We start from the raw sequence: 15,882 nt of genomic DNA on the forward strand, positions 1-15,882 counted from the left end.
TAAAAGCAGATACACTACCCCAACGCTGAAGTTCCACAGGCCCTTCGGCACAAATTCACCTCATCCTGAATCAGCACAAAGACCTGATCCGGCCGCAGCTGCTTGCCTTCAATGTTCAAACACCCGTCGGTTGCGCTGCAACCTTCCAAATGTTCCAAGTCACGTACACAAGTATAGCAGCTTCTGATCTCCTCTGTTTCTGGTTCAACGGCGCCAACGTTTTGAGCCACCACTCCTCCAACGAATCAGACAAACCATTAGGACTTGATAACTGCGTTCCTACCCAATTACTGACCAGGAACCAGACTTCTTTTGCATAGCTGCAGCTTAGACACAAATGCATCGCTGTTTCTTGTTCCTGATCGCACAGGGCACAAACCAGATTGCATGGCCACTCCCGGGCCAGCAGCTTGTCGGCAGTCAATAACTTGCTTTGGACGAGTAGCCAGGCGAAAAACTATGATCTTTCCTCTGCATGTGCTCGCCAAATTCTCTTCCCATCAAATGTGCAGTACGACCCTTGCAGCTGTGCGAGATAAGCTGACTTAGAAGTACAAGAGCCGTTAATAGTCCATCTCAATGTGATTTCATCCGCCCCGTCCATCAGTTGTAGTTGCATGTTCTGAACCAAGTCCCACAGTGTCACAATTTCTGCCATTTCTTAAATCGTGGTCATACGCCACAAGCTCACAACCCCCTCGTCCAGTTGTGGTTGTTTAGATCCTCACGAACTCATTTCCTTTTCCACCATGCCGCCTTATAGATTTGGCGCGACATCCATTGGAGCTCCACCATTCAGCCAGCTACATTGCCAGAACTTGGCATGACTCCCGTCTCACGCATTCACAATGGTCCTTGCCCGGAACAGTTACTTGTCCACGGCATCACAAGTGGCGGTGTCCCAAGCCAAGGTCTGTCCAGATTGGTCCACTCATACTACAGCCACCTTACTCTCAGTGCTCGGCTGAAAGCGTGAAGATCCAGGACTCCCAGATCTCCAAGGTGTTCCCCTCCAATCTGCGAGCAAGGGAATCATGTTATAAGAAAGATCTTATTTAAAAGGGAGACTTCTTTTTTTCTAAAAAAAAGCATCGGAATTATCACAGGCCACCTTGCATTCAGTTTACAAGGGTTGGAAGATAGGCAGGAAACAGTAGGTGGTCCTGTTTTCTTGCATCTAATGATTCATTCCTTGTTTAACTTGAAAAGTGCTTCCATATTGATCTTGAAGTGCTTCTATCCGGATGCACCTGCATTATAGTCATAATATCAGCTATACATATTCCTCAAAAGAAAATTTACATCAGCTATTTGTTAGTTATACACATCAACACCATCAAGGATCTGTGGAAACTGAGTGGAATTTTTATGGTATGCATGCCAACAGAAACAAAATTTCATGAAGGAAAAGTGTAGTACCACATTGTAGATGGTATTGGGAAAAATGTAGAATACATGCAAGCAAAACAGTTGCACCAGCACATTCCAAAATCCTTGCATGCAGTTTTACGTATCAATGATACAACGGAAAAAGGCTAAAATGATAAGCATGCATTTGCTTGATTCCTGGATATTACAACAAACTGAAAAAAACAGATTCACTAATGCAACAATACTTTTGATAATTCCAATCATGTTATAATAGTGGCTGTGAATATGATACCAACCTAATAGCACATCATAGTCAAGCTAGCAGCTGGCACGACAAATAATCCTCCCCTACTTCCTGGTCCACCCAATCAGACCCATGTCAACTAATTCTGACTGAACTCCAGAACTGACTTTCTAAAGAAAATGACTGCACCCCCGTCCCATTTGGGTAACCAGTAGGCTATGGATACCAGTAGCTTACCTAGATTTACCAAGTTCGTTTGATGTGTGAGGAGGCAATCTCTGTACCAGCTGCAAGAATCCAGCAATAAGCTAGTGTGCAGCCACATGTTAAACAGAAACAGATTTTGCATTGAGGAATTTCGAGTTCTTGACATGTTGATGGACCAAAGTCTTCATATGTTAGAATATGTTTGACATGTGTATGGAAACAAAGGTCCATGCCCTAAATGAAATTGGATAAATCATATAGATGGAAAAGTATTTAAAATCTTGAGTTACTAGAACAATAGCATTTCAGAACACAATTGTCACCAACATACGTTTATTTATTAGGATATTAAAAAATCAAAGTAGGGGCTCAAGCTTGCATTTTTGCACAACGGCAAGTTGAGATCAGTAAGAAGTACCAAAGTTATTATACAGTCATTGGTCACAGCACTTAATTAAAAGTACACATTAGATGAACGAGCAAACATTGCACAGGCTCTTGATAGCACTTAGCAGTTTCCCACCACCCATTTAAATTCAGAGCCAGGTCTAGATCAAGGAAAACAAGCAAAGTTCAAACATTGCAGAATAAATATCTCAGATTAAATAATTAGTTATTGATGCTACAATATTCAGTTACATGTGTAAAGTTCTATTGAATTTTGTTATATGAAAAATACACTGTCATTCAATCAGGGTAAAATAAATGCCAGATCCATAAAGCAGTTTTGGTTTGAATCCAAAATGCTATGGAATTAAAATCCTCACTTTGGTACAAAACAGAGTAGAAAAGGATGTGCTAAATGTCCAGCATCATCCTGCATGCGCAAAAAGAAAAAGGGTCATAAAAAGGAACACACTGATACCTATAGTTGGGAACATCAAAGTATCATAGAATAAAACAACTGGAACACAACAGTATGCCATAGATTATGCAAAAAGAACTTCAAAATAGAGAAAGAGAAGGGGGGGGGGATGTGATCAGAACAAGTATTTATACAATAATTAGTGTTACAACTATGCTATCCACCAAGCAACAATAAAGACATAGTAGTCGCAAAGTTTCAATAAATTTATGTCTTGTCAAATATCGAACTTAGCAATGGATTGTGTAAAGTGTGTCAGCAGGATTACAGGATCCCACTGAAATGTATGATATTTTCATTTGAAATTTCTCAAAGAAACCATTCGAACATTCAATAAGACAATTGCAAGTGGACCGAAATAATTACATCATTATCTAGGTCATAAAAATGACTATGTACATATGCCAAAAGGTTCAAAGCCTCCCACATATGAATAAAGGAGGAGAAATATCAGTTCACTTATAAATCTGAGAAATATCAAACATACTCTAGATTTTGTAACTTAGAAATCCTGTATAATTACCGATATCCATTGTCAAAAAACAAAACATGGTTAATGAACAATCAAGATGGGATACCAGAATACATTTTTTGTAGCATGACAACTTGACAAGCAAAACAAAATAGTAATGTGGTGCGTTTTTTCCCCTGTACCTTTTGTCCACTAGTCGGTGCTATACCTCCACTAGCTTCAATTGCTAATTCCACTTCCAGTATGATCAATTGAAACAGATTTTTGTCAGCATGTAATCATTTTTCTCGAACCACACAGGAGAACTGTGCATCATTTTATTAAGGTAGAAATAAAAGTACATGAGTCTAGAAAGACCCAACCCGAGTACCAGGCAAACCCCACAAACACACCCACACACTTACAGAAAACCAAAACTCACGATCGCACTACGGAATAGCAAAACAGACGACCAACAGCCTTCAAAGCTTAAGCTCCAAGAGGCAGCGACCTGGACAACCTGGACATGAGTTCCTGGAGCTTGGAGGCTCCCGCCATGCACCAGAGGCCACCCTCCGTGCTCACAGAACTGACAACCTTCAGAATGTTTGGTCTCGAATTGTCAAACACACAATCATTACGGTGTTTCCAAACTTCCCAAGCTATCAGGATAATCAAGGAATTGAAACCCTTTCGCACTTCCTTAGGAACAGAAGAAATTGCTCTTCTCCACCAGCTTGGGAAGTGACTCACTGATGGGTCTGGGTCTGGTGTCAAATTCAACAAGCCTAACTGCTGGAAAATCAGGGCCCAAACTTGGTGAGTGAAGACGCAGCCAACCAACAAATGATGTATTGTCTCCTCAGCTTGATCACAGAAGGGACAGGACTCCGGATGGGGAAGTCCCCTTTTCGCCAACCGATCAGCCGTCCAAACCCGGTTAAGAAACACCAGCCAGATGAAGAACTTGCAACGCGGGGGAGCCCAGCTTTTCCAAATTCTTCTCCACGGGCCAAACTTGATGGTGCCTACAAAGAAGGCTGCATAGGCCAACTTACTGCTATAAGAGCCTGTATGTGTCAATTTCCATTTGTACTGATCTGGCACCTCCTGTTGTAGAACAAGGCTATCCACCATATCCCAAATGTGAAGATATTCAAACAAAACATCAACTGTAAGCGCACCTTTTATGTCACCAACCCATCTTCTGTTTTGGATCGCTTGGGCCCCAGCATGTAATCATTACTCTGGGCCCTAACGTTAACCTCCTTCGGTTCTTTGCAATATGACCAAACTCAAAGTTCTTTCCTCAGGAGTCAGGACATTCACAGCTAATGGAAAGCACTGAGGTCAGTTAACTCTTTGTGGAGGTCAAGAAACTTGCAACTACATACTAGTATCAATGGCAGAAAAAAAAACCCTCAGAAGACGAGGCATCCACATCTCTTTAGCCTGCTTCAATATTCTCTAGTATAGTGCAAATTTCACCAAGCTGGGGATGCTGAAAACCACCAGCGACAAACTCATGCACCTCCCCATCAAGCTCAATTGAGCTGCACCCTGGTGTTTTCTTCATCTGCAGGCTGTTCATCTCCTTCCTCTCCCTGGCAAGACTGCTCCAGTCCTGCGCTTTTGCATACATGCTGGACAGCATCACCCTTGCCCAGGGGTCATTTGGATCCAACCTGCTGACTTCAGCAGCTGCAATCTCACCAAGTTCCACATTGCTGTGAACTTTGCATGCATTCAAGAATGCACCCCAGATTACTGCATTAGGCTTCATCGGCATGGTCCTGATCATGTTGTATGCTTCTTGCAATCTCCCAACCCGACCAAGAAGATCAATGATACACCCATGGTGTTCAATTTTGGGTACGATTGCGTATTTTTCCTCCATGGAGTAGAAGTGGCAAAGGCCTTCATCTACGAGCCCGCCATGCGCACATGCATTTAGTACCCCAACAAGAGTAACATCGTCAGGGCGTATACCATTATCTTGCATAGCATCAAACATCCGTAGAGCATCAGAAGCCCTACCATGCATTGCCAATCCACAAATCACCGTTGTCCATGAGTACAGGTCCCTCTTCCCAGGTGCCTTCTCAAACACCTGAAGGGCCTTTTCAATGCTTCCACATTTGGCGTACATGTCTATCAAGCTCCGATCCAATGATCCATCATCATTTAAGCGGTTCCTGTCAATGTACGCATGGACCCAAATCCCAGTCTCCAAACAACCTGCACCCGCACAAGCAGCAAGGACAGTGCTCATCGTAGGACCATTTGGACGCACTGGACATGAAGACGGTGATACCATCTGACGAAACAATCCTAGTGCCTCCCTACATTGGCCAACGAGGCAATACCCGGCAATCATCGTGTTCCATGACACCACATCCCTCCTTGGCATTGCAAGAAACAGCTTGTACGCAGCGCCAACATTACTGTGCCTGACATACTGATGCACCATGGCGTTCCACGAAACAGTACTCCTCACTGGCATCTCATCGAACACCCTCCGGGAAACAGACAGCTCGCCGCACTCCCCATAGACCCTGATCAGTTCGGTGGAGACAAACACATCCGGAACAATGCCGCTTGTCACGATGAGAGCATGAACCATCTTCCCAGGTTTCCTAGCCGCTGCGGAGGACAAGCCCACCCCATGGCACGCCGTTAGCGCGACCGCCAGGGCCACGTTGTCCGGGAGGACGCCGTCCGCGAGCATGCCCCCGAACACGGCGAGCGCCTGCGTCGCCTGCCCGGACGCGGCGTGCGCCCGCGCCATGGCGGTGCGGGCGACGAGGCCCCGTTCGGGCATTTCGTCGAACAGGTCCCGCGCGTGGCGCGGCCTGCCGAGCGCGGCGTACGCGGACAGCAGCGCCGTGGGGAGGTGCGCCCCGGCGTGGAGGAGCCCTTCCTTGAAGAGGAGGCAGTGGATCGCCAAGGCCGTGAGGTGGGCCCCCGGCCCCGCCGCCGGCGAGAGCGACTTGATGAGGCGGAGCAGCGCGGTGGAGGAGAGCGTGAGCGGGTGCATGGGCGATGCCGGCGGCTGCAGGTTCCAAGTTCAGAACTTCGGATAGATGGATTTCTCAGTCAGAGTCAAATTCAGGGCTCTGCAGTCTCCACACACACACGCTTACAGCTGGGCCACGGATGCTACTACTATTACAGGTGGGCCTCGGGCTTGGCCGTGCTCGCTCGCGCAGTCGTGTCGACGCTCTCAATGGACAATGGCCACGGCGTAGACTGTCACTCACCGCCGCAGCACCGTTGTGAGAGTCCACACGATCTTCTGAAGCAAACGGGAAGCCGGTGGACAATGGACTGGACGAGCGTGCGCGCGGCGCGGCGCAACGCAATGCCATCGACAGCGTACATGGACAACGACGGCCCATGGGTCGGCGGTGGTTGATTCGGTGACGACGCGCAAGGCAGCTGAATGCAAAATTGCCGACAAACCGAGGAAATTGGAGTCTGGAGAAGTGCATTTGACTTTGGGGGCTGTTACTATTTGTAGAACTTGTACATACCAACAGAACTAGACTACACACTGCCTGATGCTAATTCTTGTAGTTCTCGGTGAGTTTCTGGTAGTCAACCATGAGGCACATGCCTTTGACAAATGCCAGCACAAGCCGCAAACATTCTTCTTACATTCAGGATGTGATGCTAATCCTCAGTCAAGATGTCAGCATAGTGTCGCAGCAATGGACAATGGAAGGTTTTCGGCCCTGAGATCGAGCAGGGCTAGCTCAATTCTGATGATGCAGACAATACCATTCTGCACAACCCGGATCAAGAACCCTTGCCGCCGGGAAGGTCGGGCAGCATCGTCTGGATCCTCCTGAGCTCGGCCAGCACCTCTCGGGCGTCGGGCCGGTCATCCTTGTCCGGCGCCACGCACCGGAACGCCAGCTCCGCCACGGCCTCGACGGTCGCCATCACGCCGGGGCCCTCGCCGAGCACCGGCGGGTCGACGACCTCCCTGAGCTCGCCGACCTGGATCTTGGCCACCACCCAGTCCGCCAGCGTCACGTCCCGCCGCTCCCTGCCCACGTCCACGGGCCTCAGCCCCGTGACGAGCTCCAGCACCACGACGCCGAAGCTGTACACGTCGCTCTTCTCGGTGAGCTGGAAGGAGCGGTGGTAGTCCGGGTCCAGGTACCCCGGCGTCCCCTGCGGCGCCGTGCAGCACACGAGCTCGCGGGCGGTCCCCGTGGAGCACGCGTCCGGCGGCGCCAGGAGCCGCGAGAGGCCGAAGTCGCCAAGGCGGGCGCGCATGTCGGCCTCCACGAAGATGTTGGACGAGGTGACGTCGCGGTGCACGACGGCGGGCTTCACGCCGAAGTGGAGGTACTCGAGCGCCGACGCGATCTGGGACGCCATGGCGAGGCGGGTCCGCCAGGGGAGCGGCGGGGGTGGCGGCGCACCCGCGGTGACGCCGCCGCCGCCGCCGACCCGGCGGTGGAGGTGGTGCGAGAGCGTGCCGTTGGGGACGAAGTCGTAGACCAGGAGGAGCGCGCGGGGGTCGGCGCAGAAGCCGTGGAGGCGGACGAGGTGCGGGTGGCGGAGCGCCGAGAGGATGAGCACCTCGTTGCAGAAGGACTTGGTGATGGTGGCGGCTGCGGAAGGGAACGACGCGGACGGCGACGGCGGGACGTGTAGGCGCTTGACGGCGGCGGGGCGGCTGGCGGGCGGGAGGTACGCGAGGAACACCGTCCCGAACCCGCCGTCGCCGAGCTTGCGGCCCGCGTCGAAGCCCGCGGTGGCGGCGCGGAGCTGCTCGTAGGTGAAGGACGGGCGGTGGTGCTGGAGCCCGTTACGGCGGAGGAACGCCGCGGCGCGGGACGCCGCCGAGGAGGAGGAGGAGGAGGACCCCGCCGCCGCCGGTTCCCGCCCCACCGCGCCGCGGGAGCGGAAGCGGCGGACGGCGATGGCCGCGCAGAGGTAGAGCAGGACCAGCGCGAGGACCGACGCCGCGGCGGCGAGCGCGGCGGTTAGCGCGCTGCTGGTGCTCTTGCCGTGGTGCGGCGGCGGAGGCGGCGCGTGGTGGACGACGCCGGGGTGGCGGCAATCGGCCGGCAACGGTAGCGCGGCGGCGGCGAGGAGGAGGAGGAGATGCGGTCGCATTTGGAGGGCGCGAGCGATCCAGGCCCGCACGGGCGAGGCGAGATGCGCGAGCGAGCAGCCGGGGAGGAAAGAGAAGAGAAAGATGCCGAGACGCGGCCGCGCAAGGCTACCACTCCACCACTCTCGCTTTCACATTATCACATGGCCGGTGGGCCAGGCGAGTGCGACCGGGGCCCTCCGCTTTCAGTTCAGGCTATCCTTGTTTTGTTTGGAATGCCAAAAACTTCCACGAGTGTACTGCTCGCGCTCGGCATAAATTGTTCGAAATCGGATGGATTTTCTATAAAACTCTCGTGAATTGCTACTTTCCAAACAACAATTCATCATCGTTTGAATCGAGCGGATGGTGAATCTTTTGAGGTTGATCAATATGACTGAGTTGAAAGGAGGGCTCGTACCAAATATGAGTGGAACTCATATCAAACATCGATTTGCTTATTCTTCATGAATAGTTCCACGGTGGAGTACCATCCGTGTCACTACGATGCTACCATACTCTAAAATAAAATACTAAATTAAACTAACTTAACATGCCATTTTACACAGTGCCCCAAACCACCGCTCGTCGCAACCACAACATCCCGTTCCAACAACCAAATCAAACCACCTCGACACGCCGCCCTATGCAATGTCTACCGCCATCAGCCACCACCGCGACATCCCTACCCCACACAACGTCAAACAGAACCACCTCACATGTCCTATGCAACATCGACCACTTGCGATACCACCCTCCACATCATCATCCTTCGTCCTACCGCGCTACCTCAACATGTTGCCCAATATAGCGTTGACCATCATCTATTGCTCACCGCACCACACAAACACCAAACTAATAAACCACCTCTGACACGCCATCCTATACAATGCTAGCCATGTAGCGGGTACCACGGCTCCACCGTGTAATACAAAACCAAACCACCTTAACACGACGGTATTCTCATCACCGTCACCAATGCTACATCACTATAGCGGTACCGGAATAACACGTCCACCGTGAACCATGCCGTAAATACGTGATTTTCGCTTAAACCCTCCTTTCTAATCTTCCTCTAAGTTTGTAGCCGTTGATGTTTCGTGAACCTACGTTGTCACTGTTCAAAAGGCTTGAGTTTCTCACGAAACACTTCAATTTTCATCGCAATAAAAAAACAATCTTAGAATGAAAATCGAGTTCAGGCCAATGGCCCGTATTTTCTCACTCCCGGCAAGGAATTTACTCCCCTTTTATGTCCGTGGTTGGGCGAGCGGGGCGGCAGATGTGGACGTTTAACAGAAAAGGCGAGATTGGTTAGTGGATAGGCGACGTATTTAGGGTCAACTCCTTTAGCTCTAACTCGGCGACGCAGCCGGCATCCATCACCAATTCACCATAGTGGGCAGCGCAATACGGCATGCCGCCTCGCCAAGGGCGGCCAGGCGGGCGGGCGGGCGTGACGTGACGTGACCGCCTTTGCCGCCCGCCCCCCGCATGTTCGCCGACGGCGACCCGATCGAGCCATCATTTCGAACAGCGACTCGCTTGACGAGGTGCTAAAATGCAGCGCGACGGACGTGAGCTGATCGTTCTTGCAAATTGTAATAACTGTCGCCCGACGAGGATTAGTGGGTGATTAGCTGTCTGTGACGGTCAAGTCAAGTCATTATAATGGTGTAGTAGAGGTACAGGTGCAGCAGGAGGAGGAGAGTACTTGTGCCAAGACCTGGTGGGAGGAGGTCAGGAGGAGAATAGGAGATCGAGTCGATGGCACGCACCGGACAGGCCGGCTACGTGGATGGTTAGTTTATGGCGTTCCGTGCCAAAGCTTTCTTTCATTCTTTGACTGGGACTGGTGCTCGGGTAGTCGGCCCGGCTGGCATGTTGCGTTGACCGGCTTCCATGTCCAGGTCCACCGCAAGCTGTACCTTTCCCTTTCCTATTTTAATGAGAGAATATCCATCTTCTAGCAAAAAGGGAGAAAGCATTTCCATCTTTATTTTAGGAAGAGAAAAAAAAATCTTTTCTTTCTTTTTTTTCTTTGACGAAGAGAGCATTTCCGTTGGACTAGTACCAACGGCGATCTGGGACCGAGGAGGATCCGGTGCAAGTCTGGTCTGGCAAAGTTGCAGCAGCAGCCGCTGTTAAAACCTCGGCGTGCTCCATCCACAACGTTTCTGCAGCTTGCAACTGCTAATCCAGTCTCGAGTCGGCGCGGCGTGCTATTCTTTTGACGGGCAGCGCAGCGAAAGGAGATGGGAGGGGAAACAGAGCAGAGATTGGAAAGCAAAGGCGGCACACACTTTGCGACGACGCGCCTTCGGTTACCTGTCTCGGTCGCAAAGCAGCGAGCAAGGCCGTATCCTGCCTAGTGTAGTGATGAGGCCCATTCCATCTTTTTTTTTTAGCGGAAGGCCCGTTCCATCTGGAACATGGAACACACCGACGGATCCCACCATTACCCCGCACCACAAGATGCGTACGATCATCTCTAAAAAAAAGAGTACGAAATTCGTGTAGGTGACTTCAGGCTATACAAGTTCGTATTTCAGGAGTTCAGGACTCATTTGTCGTCAGAAACCTTGTACTGCAGGTTAGAGATCCTGGGCCAGTGCCTAGAATTTGACCAAGAAATTGGTGCTCAAGTAGGAACCGCCTGCATATCCATCGTCAGAAAGCTGCTTCGTTCCATTCCGCATCGAATGGATGCATCCGATCCGATCCGATCCGATGACGCAGCAATGCCAAAAGCATGATCCAACCAAAACACCTGTCCTCTCCCCGTGACGCGTATTTCAGCGGCTCATGGCTGCAGGCTTGCGGCATTCCTTCTTTATCCATGTCCATCGCTATCTATGCTATCGACACTCAACCTGTTGACACAAACTCAACAAAAAAAAAACAATCTGCCTCGCCCCCAAAGTCAACGACAGATGGTTCAAAATATATTGATCCGAGAATATACATACTGGCAGGATCCAACTGGGGGAGGAACGAGCCGGCTAATGCTGAGTCCGCAGAGATTAGAAATTCTCTCCAACAACTAAATTTAAAATCGAAGATATACGGGTTCAGGGTCAAACTCTCGTCTATAAAATTAATCAAACATCTCTCCTCCGGATTTCACAATCAATCTCCGTTGGTTTAAAGCTACTATAACGCTTTGTACATGTGCAACAATGAGACAGACCCCTGATGGAGGCATAAGCTCAGCAGTAGTTGCTCGTGGTACTGGTACCCACTGCAGCTGCAGAACTAGCATGAGTGGATCGACTGATGTAGATGCGCAATCCATCAAAACTCAAGGCGCCATCTTCACCAAAAAAAAATATTATGATCTATGAACCATATGGCCATGGGAATGTCTTTGCCACTGAAATTTACAACAGAAAAGAAGAATGGTCAGTTGACAGTTGGTGAGTTGTAGCAACAACAGGATCAGTAGTTGCACAATCTGGTCAATGATTCTAACAAGCAATGGTACAATGAACCAAAGAGAAATCTGTTAGGAGATGGCTTTTATGTGAAGACTTTCGAACGACCAAATCAGATTTAACAGTTCAAAATCACATCTCTGGTTACAATATTATAACTAGATATCTGTATGAATTGGGTTGGTTTGATTGAACGAAGATTCTGCACATGGTCTGCCATAAAGGACATGGTGGATAGTTACTACTAACCATTTACGATGCATCACAAACCCATGAGACATGAGCATATCATGACAATGCATCACAAACCCATGAGGCATGAGAATATCATGATGGGACCAACAATAGTCATGCTCAGTGCATTGTCACTAGACACTGTATTTTGTTTGTCACTGACAGAATAATACCATCTTGTTTAAACCAAGACAAACCATCTTCGCTTTTCAGTACATTAACTGGAAGAAGTGTCTGCTGGACTTAACGCCATTTAACATGAGTAATTTGTGGTCACATTAAATAACAGAGTGCAATTCGTGATATGAAAAATCTCAGGCATGCACTGGTTTATTTCTCGCTGTTTCGTTCTCAAGAAATAAGGTTAGTGTCAAGCATACCACCAGATAGATGGAAGGATTCCGCAACTGCTATAGTAAATTGAGGGTGATATATTAAGTAGGTTGAGACATATTAGATGTCGAAGTGAAATTAGGCCAAAATAATCCCATGCTTAGTACTTGCTTTGTATGCTGAATTGACTTATGGTAGAAAGAATCAACTATATTGAGCATATGGACCTTTCTTACAAATCCATTAAGGGCTTGTTCGGTTAGAGGGGGATTGAAGAGGATTGAAGGGGGTTGGGAGGGATTAAATCCCCTACAAGTTAAAATCCCCTTCAATCCCCTCCAATCCCCCTCAATCCCCTTGGTGAGGGGATTAACCGAACAAGGCCTAAAGAAGATGCTACAGCATTGTAAATTAGTTATGTGGATATTCACTCTCCGCAAAAAACTCTTTAAAGTGGTGATTGACATCATGAGAGCATAGGGCAAATAAGATAGCCCCAGTCACCCGGTTGAATCTTATGCTGTATAGTCCTCTAGTAATGTAATATGCGTGTGTGCAGCGACCGCAAAGGACCGTGTTGTAACAATTATATTCTTCTTAATACAAAGATGCACAGCTCTCCTGCATGTTCTTGGAAAAAAAAAACATCATGACCGGGGTGGTTGCTTGCTAAAATTAGCAGTTGTTTTTTAAGGTCGGCACAACTTGAAAATATCTAATTGCTTCTGCTTATCAGTTAGCAATGCAAGAATAAGATGGGAACAGGGGGTGGTTGTTGGTTAAAAAACAGAGAGAACAGGGGGCCATTGGACCATGGCTGCAGATTCCATCTAAAAAAACAATACAGGTTATCGTGCTTCAACAACTAGCCAGTCAGGCTCCATAAGACCAAAATGATAGCAACTATATTTATTCAATGCCAAAGCAAGTATTTGAGAAGAAACAGACAGTTAGACATGGTGAAAATAAGGAGCGGTGAGCTGACCTTTTGAGGACTCCTGGACGAGCACAATATGCATTGCTGCATTGTTCGGTGGCAGTTGCAGGCGGAGAGGAGTGAGCTTCCCATTGATAGGGCTGCGTGTGCATATGATGAGGTCATCCATACCCGTCTTCTCCTGCAACTTGTGGGCGAGCTCCTCCAAGTTGCTGCCATTAAATGTAAATGAGTGTCCCTCTGTGCCATCATCCACGTTGCCCAGATCATCAGCAATGTGGTAATGGATCGCACGTCCCTCTACCTTGTGCAAGGGGGCGGAGAAAGAATCGGAGGACTGGAAATATGAAAAAAAATTCAATGTCGACTCTTATTCTGAACCAACTAAAGCCGAGAAGTAGCATGCCATAGAAGAAAGGAATTCTGAACATTTAAAGACCAACTGCGATGCTATGCAGTTCAGGCCAATTGTACAGAACTACTGTAGGCTAACCAAAGTGACTATATGTTGGTTTGACAACATAAGGAAACTAACCAATCCAATTCATCAAGAAGCTAAGCAGTGCCATGGTCCATGGACTATATGATGCAGGTAGTTTTGCTATTGTGGTTCAACAAACAGGTCGGATAAATTGTTCAAGATGGACAATGAATTCCACAATGGACATTGCTTGCAATCTCTCGACAGCAGTCTGGAGGAATTTAAAGAATCTAGCCTATACGGTAGATATAGAACTAGTCCAATCCTACAAAATTGAAGGCAAAATTCTCAAATGAGAAACGAGTTTTTACAGCATTGTCACTTGGACAAAGAAAACAGATCGTGATCAGCAGCGTGAAATCCATAGATTCATAGCTACTCGCTGTGTCTTGTGAAAAAAGCATCCTCCCTCACCACGATTTTAAAGTTTCTGAAAATCACCAATGCATTTCACTTTTCAGTCTGCCAGTACGAAAAACAGAGCTACTACGCCTAAAAACTAGACCAAGCGAGCGGTAAGCACAGCGGAACGATGCCAGAGTCAATGCCTTTGTCAAGACGCCATCACAAACAATGCTAGGTACACGCCGTCAGGCACAAGCACATGGCAATTCAATCAACGCACGAAAGCAATTTGGCCACTGACCTCGAGCTTCGAGAGCCTTGGCGCCGGCCGCGCCTCCACCGCCTCGGGCTCCAGCGTGGGCGGTGGCGGCGGGGGCGCGGCGTACGACTTGGAGGGCCGGTGCCGCGGCGGCGGCGGGTCGCGGATCTCCGGCGCGGGCGGCGAGTCCGGCATCTTGACGGGCGCGGATTCCGCGCGCTCGGGCCCCGGCGTGAGCACCTGCACGACCTCGACGTCCCAGAGCACCCAGTCCTGCGTGGCGGTGCGGTGCGGCACGTCGTGGGTCACGGAGTTCCGCCACGGTGGGAGCCCCCCGTTGGCGCGGAGGAAGTGTCCGTACCGCGTCTTGAGGCGCGTCTGGAAGCCGTCCCGCACGGGCTCCCACTCCACCGACGAGTCCGGGCGCGCGGGGGCCGTCTGCAGCACCTTCCGCCCCGTCATGCCGAGCAGGAACGGCTCGTTGGAGGCGGTGAGGTAGCGGCCGTAGCGGCTCCGGAGGCGGACGACGCCGGGGGCCTGCGGCACGGCCTCGACGCTCCACCGCGCGTTCGGGGACGCGCCGTTCCGGTCCTGCGTGACGTGCACCTCGTCCTCGTCCGCGTACAGGAACTTGTCGTGGTGGCTCTTGAGCCGCACCACCTTCGCCCGCGCGAACAGCTCCATCGCCGGGGGGGGATCGATCTCTCGATGGGGGGTTTACTGGGAGGGGAGGAGAAGAGGTTGGTGTGGCCGGTGGGATGGGGTGACTGACCGGTGACGAGGAGGACGGGTGGCTTGGCTAGTTGTTCTGGGGCGGCGTTAATGAAGACGCGGGCGTGTGGAGCCCGGGGAGGGACGGGGGGTTTTGACCCGTTCGGCAGGGCGGCGGCGGGGGCACGTCGGGTGCCGACCTGGCGGTTCGCGGAAATGGGGGCGCGCGGGGTTTCGTTTACCAATCCCGCGCGGTTGCCCATCGTGGCAAGGGGGTGTTTGATACCGAGCTAAATTTTAGCTCATGTCATATCAAATATTTGGACACTAATTAGAAGTATTAAACATAGACTAATTACAAAACTAATTTCACAACCCCTAAGCTAAATCTCGAGACGAATCTAATTAACCTAATTAGTCCATGATTTAGTCCATGATTTGACAATATGATGCTACAATAAACATTCGCTAATGATGGATTAATTAGGTTTAATAGATTTATCTCGCGATTTAGCTTAGGAATTCTGCAATTAGTTTTGTAATTAGCTCGTGTTTAGTCCTCCTAATTAGCATTCGAATATCCGACACGGACTAAACTTTAGCTCCAGGATCCAAACTTTTTTTTTCTTTCGGTTTCCTGTCAGTTTCTTCGGCGCGTCTCCTTTCAACTTTCACGCGGTATTTGTCGTTGTCGTTGGCTCGTCGTGGAGTACGGGGAGAGGCACGTGAGGTCCTGTAGATCCTCTGATGCGGCGGCGCCTGGCGAGTTTGGTTTGACCTGGAGGCCTGCGAGCGAGATGCCGAGATCTACTCCTGCGCAGTGGGGCCTGGCAGCCGACCAGTCGACTGGAACATGGCCCGGCAACCGGCATCCTGCTCGGGTGTGCATCGGATATTCAC

The 15,882-nt window shown here is 49.9% G+C and overlaps 3 protein-coding genes across 3 annotated transcripts; all 3 read right to left on the bottom strand.

Annotated features, from left to right (window-relative positions):
- Nucleotides 1-3,440: 3,440 nt before the first annotated feature.
- On the bottom strand, nt 3,441-6,465 carry LOC117839567 (pentatricopeptide repeat-containing protein At5g08510). The gene has a single exon (XM_034719928.2). The coding sequence runs from the start codon at nt 6,173-6,175 to the stop codon at nt 4,586-4,588; it is 1,590 nt and encodes a 529-aa protein (XP_034575819.1). The 5' UTR covers nt 6,176-6,465; the 3' UTR covers nt 3,441-4,585.
- A 143-nt stretch (nt 6,466-6,608) lies between these two features.
- Nucleotides 6,609-11,027, bottom strand: LOC117839384 (LEAF RUST 10 DISEASE-RESISTANCE LOCUS RECEPTOR-LIKE PROTEIN KINASE-like 1.5). Its single transcript, XM_072290579.1, has one exon. It carries the CDS (start codon nt 8,269-8,271, stop codon nt 6,937-6,939), a length of 1,335 nt encoding a protein of 444 aa, XP_072146680.1. The 5' UTR covers nt 8,272-11,027; the 3' UTR covers nt 6,609-6,936.
- A 291-nt stretch (nt 11,028-11,318) lies between these two features.
- Nucleotides 11,319-15,122, bottom strand: LOC117840714 (uncharacterized). Its single transcript, XM_034721236.2, has 3 exons — nt 14,314-15,122; nt 13,235-13,523; nt 11,319-11,621 (listed from the first exon to the last, which is right to left on the bottom strand). Exons 1-3 carry the CDS (start codon nt 14,953-14,955, stop codon nt 11,587-11,589), a joined length of 966 nt encoding a protein of 321 aa, XP_034577127.1. The 5' UTR covers nt 14,956-15,122; the 3' UTR covers nt 11,319-11,586.
- Between the last annotated feature and the right edge of the window lie 760 nt (nt 15,123-15,882).

The sequence above is a fragment of the Setaria viridis genome, chromosome 9 (assembly GCF_005286985.2).
Source record: "Setaria viridis chromosome 9, Setaria_viridis_v4.0, whole genome shotgun sequence".
NCBI lineage: Eukaryota > Viridiplantae > Streptophyta > Magnoliopsida > Poales > Poaceae > Setaria > Setaria viridis.

Excerpts from the sequence above, each read along its gene's own strand:
- LOC117839567 (XM_034719928.2), bottom strand. The coding sequence starts at position 6,175 with ATGCACCCGCTCACGCTCTCCTCCACCGCGCTGCTCCGCCTCATCAAG.
- LOC117839384 (XM_072290579.1), bottom strand. The coding sequence starts at position 8,271 with ATGCGACCGCATCTCCTCCTCCTCCTCGCCGCCGCCGCGCTACCGTTG.
- LOC117840714 (XM_034721236.2), bottom strand. The coding sequence starts at position 14,955 with ATGGAGCTGTTCGCGCGGGCGAAGGTGGTGCGGCTCAAGAGCCACCAC. Across the intron at positions 13,524-14,313 it reads CAAGGCTCTCGAAGCTCGAG|TCCTCCGATTCTTTCTCCGC; the intron begins GTCAGTGGCCAA and ends TCATATTTCCAG. Across the intron at positions 11,622-13,234 it reads CGTCCAGGAGTCCTCAAAAG|TGGCAAAGACATTCCCATGG; the intron begins GTCAGCTCACCG and ends TGTAAATTTCAG.